Genomic DNA, 8,785 nt, shown 5'->3' on the forward strand with positions numbered 1-8,785 from the left:
GTGGCAATGGAGATATCGAAACCCGATGTGAACGTGTATGGTTTGCGTTGCTGGATGCCGGTCAAAACATTAAATGAAATATCTGGTGTACGGTAGCATTCAATTTCTTTCAATTCGACCCAACAATTATGAAGCAACTATGTATGCGAGTAGAAATGATAGTGGTAGTACGTACCAGTTTTATTTCATAACCAGCAGTTTCCTTCAGTACGTGTGGTTTGGTTATATATTTGTATGGTTTGGTACCTTATTTTGATGATGCGAAATTGTTATTTTCTGGGTGAAAGTAATCTCCGGTTTATTAAATGTTACACTCAATGTCTTTCGGGAATCGTACCGTTCGATCACGTGGCTGTCTTCGTAATGGCTCACTCCTCCAACCGTGTGTGTTTGTATCGTACCGTGAGGCAAAAGACTCCACCGAATCTACCGTGCAGCTGCGAGGGGGAATTAATTGAATCCTGTGATAGACGTAATTGCAAACTAGATTTATAATCGAACTAATTATCGTCCACCGAGACGTAAAAGAAGGAGCGCCCAGTTGGGGCAAAAGTCATCGAAGAAAGAAACCTTCGATAAGCAATTCGATTAACGAAATCCTCTAATGATCCCTCTCCCCCGCCCAACGGCGTACTTCACCTCTATGGTATGGTCAACCGGATCCTTCCCATTCCGATCCGCGTACGCATGGCTGCGCGTGAGATAAAGGGAAGAGTTGCCCGGTTACCAGCTCGAGATTCGACGAAACCCAGCGCCCCAGCGCCCTGGCCAAAGCGTATCAAATCGCCAGGATCGATGAGATAGATTTATAAATTATCTCAAGCATTCCACACATTCCCGAACTGGAGTGCTTTCTGATGAGCTCAAGAAACTCCAGCCAGCTTCAGGATTCGATCGTTTGTCTACGGCGGCACTGGGAAAGCTGGTACCACCGGACACCGGGTGAACCGGAGGACATGCTGAGCAATGGGTTTGGGGTAAAATTTATCGTGCCACTTAGGCGTTTAACTAATGCACTCGGCCTGGCCCGGGTCAAGTAGTGGCCTAAGCATCCCAGTAATGTGTCTCATGCAAGTGGCCATCGGTGGTACTTCGGTTCGGAAAGTTTCCTGTAACACCTCCACTCCCGAGCTCCTCGAAAAGTGCCCTCCTAGATGGACCGATGGCCGGCATCTAAATGGCCCATCGACTTTGGGTTCTATGTTTTTGGGATGAGGACATCAAGGAGGTTCGTTTTTTTGTAATAGCTCTCCAATCCAAATGTCTTCAACGACAACAAACTGGGGAAAACTATTCATTTCCGGCACGCTGAAGTGTGCTCGTGCGGTAATGCACTGCCAAAGTGCAGTGAAGTGCGTTCCTGTAGAATTCAATTAAAATAATGGATTTCCATACTTTTACCCCAAAGTAAATGTGACGGACCGGACCGAGAGCGAGTGTGATTCGGCCCGTAGTGCCCCTGTCCGGGCAACGCATTAGAGGGAGAGAAAGTGGACAAGGACTTAGTGTTTGTTCACGTCGTCGCATTCAACCCGTTTCCTAGAAGGATAGCATTTTTCCGCATCCGCTTCTTTGTTTCGCCCTGCATTCCTTTCGGTGGGACTGCTGAAAATCTCAGCCCGAGTTAACCCGCTTGATTTAATGGCAATTTACTTTTCAATTTACGACCACACGGCCAGCGTCAGCTCTCCAGCGCCGGAATGGAATCAAACTTCACCCCCGCGTGCCTCCATCCTGACTTCTTCCCGGCCTGCTCCTGGCGGTGGTAACGAGCCGTAACCGACCGGACGACACCCCGGACCCGTCCGAATCGGAGGCGACCTGGCGGCGATAAACCACACGAGATCTATTTTTATGACGTGTGACAGCTATAAAAAAAGAAATAATTCCTCGCCGACGTCCTTTATTGACACAAATATTTCACTTTTATTGCCCTCAGATAGTTCCTCCCCTGGGAGACACGGGTGGTCGTGAGTAAAGATGAGTGATGCAGACGGGCTCTCTCTCTCTCTCTCTCTCTGCTGTTGCCGCCTCCTCTTCCTGCAGGAGCAATCGATTGGTGGCTCCTGGCCCCAAGTGATGGCCCATCTCGGCACGCTCGAAACACTTTCCGGTGCAAGATAAATGCTTTCCGCTCGCAGGACAGAAATTGAGTCATCCTCGCGAAGAAGGACCAGTCTCGCTCGTTCGGTGGGCTATTTGGCTTTATCCGCCTCCCCAGGGCGAGGGGGGTGGAGAAAGTTGATCCCTTTTGTCTGCGCTGCCTCCCGCCAAGATTGCGCCCGTAAAACAAGGGCAATCCGTGTCAACCGACAGGGCAACAACAATATTGAGGAGATAATCCTCTGTTCCGAGGAAAACCTTCCGGTGTGATTGGTTTGTATTACCGTCGGTTTCATGATACCGTGGGTTCGCGGCGTGATTGAATTTTCATTCTTGGCAGCTTTTAGGTTGCGCTGATTTTAAACGTCGAGTCTTTTGAACGAAGCGTGTCTCGAAAAACTGGACAATACTTGGGGAAGCGTGTAATTGCATTTTCTGCTACGATGACAATTTTTACCCTGATTGATATTGGTTTTGAGAAGCTAGTGTCATTTAAGCATATGGAATTAATCTTTTAGAATGCAGCAAACGATGGGAAACAACGGGTGGCGGAGAGTTCAAGGGGTTTGCTTTTAAATTTAAACTTCCTATAGTTTTTTTTCTTACCAATTTTTCTTATTGTTAATGTGTTTTTTTAAATTTTGCTTCACTTTTTGCTAACCTGATTAGTTTACTTGACTCGTGCAGCGTTAATGGAATTTTATTTCGGCATTCCAAACTGCCCATTTATATTTTAAATATCGTTCACATGCAGCAAACATAGTTTCGTCGTTGTCATGACCTTCGTTTGTCCGTATGCCAGGATGAATCATGTGAATGAATGCTTTTTTTTATAATCATTCGAATATTTTGTCCAACTCCACAAAGAAAATTTCTAATAACTTCAAAGCTGATTTCCACGACCAGATAGAAGGGATGATGTTGATTGAATAAACATTTTCCGTTGGCTGAGCGTAATGAGATTTTTATGAAAAATGCCCACGGACGCCCTGAAGAGTGGTCCGTAGCATCGCTTCATCGAATCAGCTTTAAGCACTGATTCCTAATTCTACCCTCCGGCTTTAATCTCTTTATCATCAGGCGGAGCATCGGCAGCAGCATCGCTTCGACCTAATAAAAGGCAAGCAGTCGCTCGCTGCAGCTGATGAAGGAATTTTTCCAATATGATCGCTGCTACATACACACGAAAGTGCTCCGTTTGGGTCGAATTGGCCCCCGATCAATCCGTGCCCGTTTTCACGTGCATCTTATACTCGTATCCCTCGAGTGAGAAGGCCAAGGGGTGCATGAAACACCAAGCCGGTTGGGCATCACGAGATGAAGATATTTTTATCTACATTCCAACACGTACGTGCAGCTGATGCAATTCATTTCCAATCGGAGCGTCACCGTGCACCATCAGCAAACGGGAGGAAAAACAGCCAGCCAACTCTCCATCGCACGGAAGAATTTCGAAAGCAAATTCTCCTTCTTCCAATCACCATCCCCCTTTTGTTGCACTCTCTCTCGGGAGGTACTGGTGAGGTCAGAGAGGTCAATTTGTATCGGTGCAAACGATTCGATTTCAGCTGGCGCCCAAAGGTGCCAGGAATCAACATTCGACCACGTGCAGAGGCGAACGAGGACGATTCTGTTCAGCTGGGAGCTGCAAGAATTCAACCTATTGCACGAAATCTTATTTATCACGCTAGGGAGCGAAGGGGACGAAGCGAATGGTTGGACACAGAGACGGGAAAGCTTTTCACCGGCACTTTTGGGAGCAACCGAGGGCAGCAATCCGGAAACAATTTTTCAATAATGATTTCTTCGGATATGGCTAAGAATTTGTTTCCCTCGTGTAAGAAGCTCACAATAGCCCGCTTGGAACGTGGATGAGAATAAAACATTTCCATCCATGCACTGTAAGTGTTTCTTGTTCAAAGTAATTTTACGAAGTTTATTAGATGACTTTATTTGTGAACCAGCAGATGGAAATTTTACATTCGTCTTAGTTATTCCAATAACTTAGTATGTATATTGTTGCTAGTTCGATTGAGTTCCAAGTATGTTTCGATTTGAAATAACGGCGCAGTTGAAGTATGATCAACAACACGGCGGATGGAGTTCAAGTTTTTACAAAACATTCATCAGTTTTTGAGGGATTTAGGATAGAGTTTTATTAAACTACTATTTACTAAATTTGGTAAAGAATAATATGAAGCGCATTTTAAAAAGGTTGTTGTTACCGTGACAACATAGTTTATGAAGTTATTAAAGATAAATTAACTAATTTGAAACTCGTGTTTGGAAAAGGCATACGTTAAAGCATCGCCAAAAATAAAATATACCTAGCAAACATATTTCTTTGAAAAAAAAGAAACTACAGAAAACTTACCGAAACATTGCACCTCTAGCGCTGCACTGCATCCGGGGCTAAGTTTGCCAAAGTTTGATGTTTTCTTTTCAAATCCAGCCGGACGATTGAAGGACAAGTGGTACCAAAACGACGCTGAAAAACCTGTGCTGGTGGGAGTTGAGTAAAAGAATAATATCTAAAGTTTTTACTTGGTTTTCAAGCAAGAAAAATAAAAACATAACTCGGTGACCCTTGCTCACACAATTGCAAGAACGATGCGAAAACAGAGAAGTAGAACTACCTTCCACTGAATCACCTTTGCTGGCATGAAGTTTGCACGCGAGGGTGGAATTGTGCGATAACATAACATTCTCACACACCTAGGACTACGTGGGCGTACAAACTCTCATGGCCTGTTTGCACTTTCAGCTAGCAGAGTCGTGCCTGATCGTGCGTTAATAAAAAAAAATTGGCGAATAAAATGAAAAATATTCGGCGTTGCATTCGAGGAAGCGATGTTTTCCTTTCGCGCAAGGTGCTGCTGGAGAAATTTGTGGTTAGTAAAAATCCGATGCGTCCGATGTGCGATCGCGCAGAGTTTTCTTAATTTTCGCCTAATAAGAAAACTTATTAAATCCTCGAGCCGGGCCGATTCTTGTTGGCGCAATCACGGTTACAATGGCTGGAGAGTTCCGGGACCGTCTGTGCAATCGAATACAAAGTTGCCAACTTTCGGTCGATCCTTTTCATTTTGCTTTTTTCCGTTTGATTGCCGGATTTGGAGGCGTTTGGTATAAAAATAAAACTCGCCGGTCAACTTTTCCGCCAAGTCGAGTTGAACTCCGTAAAGAAACTCCGAAGAAAAAGGCCCGCTATCGCCTGAAAACACTCGTCTTGGGTTTGGAGTTTTTCCAACTGTCCGGTTGGTAAGACTTTTGCGCCACTCGGCCAGCAACAGTCTCGCTATCGACCTCCTCCTCAAGAACTTTTTCTACGTTTTTCGGTGCAAACTGGATTTCAAAACGGCCCGAATACTTGCACCAACCGAGCAGCCGGAAAAAAATGGGACCTCAACCAATCGATTCTGTCAGTTGTGCCAAATTTCCACTTCCACCTTCCATGTTTTCCTGTGGCGAATTATTGGCAATTAGAGATTTATGCCTCCGTGGCAAGTGAACCGGTGCCCTTATCGGGCGAAAGCTTCTTGGAAAAGTCAACTTCAGCAAACCATGTTGCTGGTCCATTTGGAGCACCATTTTCGTGAGTGGCCAATTGAATGGCTTGTTACCGGGTTTTGGAAAAAATCACTTCTAATCTCCTCACCTACCCGGTCCTTACCGTTACAAACAACGAAACTTTACTTTTTCAACGGCATCTCAAACACTGGCGAATTGACATTCTGTTTCCATTTATACCCCGCACCAGGTGGCACGGAAATGTATGGGTCAATAAAAACTTCTCAAGGAAGTGCTGCAAGAAATGGAGAGAAAATGTTACGTGATGTTTTGGTCATCTTCAAAAATTGACGTGTTCTAACGCTTCTCTCAAAATTACCGGTTTCATAATTTAAGCAACTGTTTAAATGGAACCTATTTTGAAAATCTTACCTAGCAACATTGTATTGTTATATGATGCCTGAAAATAAACACAATTCTTTGAAGAGAGTCGAATTCATTCCTCCAAAAAATTTTAGTCATGCTGTAAGGACAGTAATGTTTGTTGAATATTCAACAAACCTTTTTTTTAAATAAAAGCGGATGAGAAAAAATACATTCTTTTTATGTAAATTGTAACGATCCTTCCGGATATGAAAGATTAGAGGAGCACGACATTTTCTCAAGCTTCATTCTTGTAGGTTGAGCTTTGAGAAACTGATTATTTTTTCCAACAACCGTAGCTCTTTTACTATTTGTAGCTTGGGACAATAATAAGATGCATATCATGACTAGGAAGTGGAGAATTTTACATTGTAAATGTTTGCAATATAAACGTAAGTGTAAACTAATCACCATTCAGGTCTGTGAATGGGGTAGGATCCGACGCCTCCTGAAGGCTACATAGGCTCTTCAACCCAACTCCTATTCTGGTATGTCCAAGCCATACAGACCGTGTACATGTAGCCCCGCTTATCCGAGCTTGGGTAAACGGGTACAATCCCACCCCCTTGGGAGGATGGGGATGCATGGCTAAGGCAGAAGGGGGGTGAGCAGTCCGGGTTGCCGGACTGCTTGAACGCCTGGGGGGCAACCAGGCGCAACCAAAGCTGCCACTGGGTCGCAGGGCCAGTCACCCGGCCCCAGTAACAAGGACTACGGAAAGACGAATCAACAATATACGGAACGGATTCAACGGTAACGGACCTATGCAACGCCCCCGGACAACGATTAAAATGGGCTCATGGAACGTACGCACAATGTATAGAACCGGAGCCTTGAAACAATTGGACGATGAACTAGCCAAGCTAAACATGGACCTCGTCGCACTACAAGAGATACGCTGGCTAGGCAGTGGTGTGCAGAATAGGCGTGGCAGTAGCTACGACATCTACTATAGCTGCCACGACCGCCACCACATGCTCGGCACGGGCTTCGCCGTAGGTCAACGTGCGAAGTCCGCAGTCATTGATTTCAAGGCTATAAACGATAGGCTATGCTACCTGCGCATGCGAGGCAAATTTCATAATATAAGCCTCATTAACGTTCATGCCCCTACCGAAGACAAAGATGAAGAGGAGAAGGACCTGTTTTACGGCCGCCTCGCGAAACTCTATGAAAGCTGCCCCAGGTATGACGTCAAAATCATCCTGGGGGATTTCAATGCTAAAGTCGGTAGGGAGTCGATGTACCGCCAGTACATCGGAACCCACAGTCTACACGAGCACAGCAATGAAAACGGTAGTAGATTGGTCCAGTTCGCAGCAGCGAGCAATCTGGTCATCGGAAGTACCAAGTTTGCGCGACGGGACATTCACAAAACCACGTGGGTGTCCCCGGATGGAGCCACTTCCAACCAGATCGACCACGTGTTGATTAACCGCCGCCATCAATCGAGTCTGTTAAACGTCAGAACCTATAGGGGGGCCAACATCGATTCTGATCATTACCTGGTTGGCTTAATGATAAGATGCAGGATCGCCTGCCCACGAGCCAATGTGGGTAGAAGCAACACGCAGACACGATACAACACGGACTCTCTTAAGGACAGTCGAGTCCAACTCTCCTACCAGGGAGCCATAGATGAGTCTCTACTACTGCTACAAGGAGAAACAGATACGAGCGGGAGATGGGATGCTCTAAAAACAACGATCACGAACTGTGCCAAAAACGTTTTAGGAGAACGTCGTGGCAACACCAGATCTGGCTGGTACGACGAAGAGTGTAGACTTGTGAATGAACGCAAAAACTGCGCATACCGAGCAATGCAGCAGAAACAAAGAACACGGGCATGCGCAGAAGAATATCACCGGTTCAGACGAGAAGAGAAGCGAGTTTTCAAGCGAAAGAAGCAATTGTGGGAGGACGCCAAAATGCGAAAACTCGAGGAAACCAGAGTGCGTTACGGACCCGCAAGACAGTTTTACCAAGCGATAGCAGGCCACCGAAGCACCTTTAATCCGAAGGTGACCTGCTGTCGCAGCAAGGATGGAGATCTGGTCAGCAACCAGCCAGAGGTCCTCTCGCGGTGGGCTCAGTACTTCGATGAATTACTAAATGATCAGTTTAACGAGCAGCTGGAGGCTCCACCAGCAGATGAAATCATGCTTCAGCCACCTAGCATTGAAGAAACACGAAAGGCTATCCGTCGCCTCAAGAACAACAAGTCGCCTGGCACGGACGGAATAACAGCCGAACTGATCAAAAACGGAGGCGCAAATCTAGAGAACGAAATTCATCGACTGATATCTGAGATATGGGATAGCGAATCGATGCCTTGTGATTGGAATCTTGGTATCATCTACCCCATATACAAAAAGGGAGATAAGTTAGACTGCAGTAACTACAGGGGTATTACGGTGTTGAATACCGCCTACAAAATATTCTCCCTCGTTCTTCAAGAACGACTTGACCCATACGCTGAAGAGATAGTAGGAAACTATCAGAGGGGATTCCGAAGAGGGAGATCAACCACTGATCAGATCTTCACCATGCGGCAAGTCTTGGAGAAGATGGCAGAGTACCAACAAAACACTTTCCATCTCTTCATTGACTTTAAAGCCGCATATGATAGCATAGCCAGGGTAAAACTGTATCAAGCCATGAGCTCATTTGGAATCCCGGCTAAATTAATCAGACTTGTAAGAATGACCATGACCAACGTCACTTGTCAGGTGAAGGTGGATGGAAAACT

General features: G+C 45.6%; 1 protein-coding gene across 1 annotated transcript; it reads left to right on the forward strand.

Annotated features, from left to right (window-relative positions):
- The first annotated feature begins 6,851 nt into the window (after positions 1–6,851).
- LOC131293027 (craniofacial development protein 2-like) lies at positions 6,852–7,827 on the forward strand. Its single transcript, XM_058321106.1, has 2 exons — positions 6,852–7,499; positions 7,771–7,827. The coding sequence occupies exons 1-2, from the start codon at positions 6,852–6,854 to the stop codon at positions 7,825–7,827; spliced, it is 705 nt and encodes a 234-aa protein (XP_058177089.1).
- The last annotated feature ends 958 nt before the right edge of the window (positions 7,828–8,785 follow it).

The sequence above is a fragment of the Anopheles ziemanni genome, chromosome 2 (genome assembly GCF_943734765.1).
Source record: "Anopheles ziemanni chromosome 2, idAnoZiCoDA_A2_x.2, whole genome shotgun sequence".
NCBI classification, from domain to species: Eukaryota; Metazoa; Arthropoda; class Insecta; order Diptera; family Culicidae; genus Anopheles; species Anopheles ziemanni.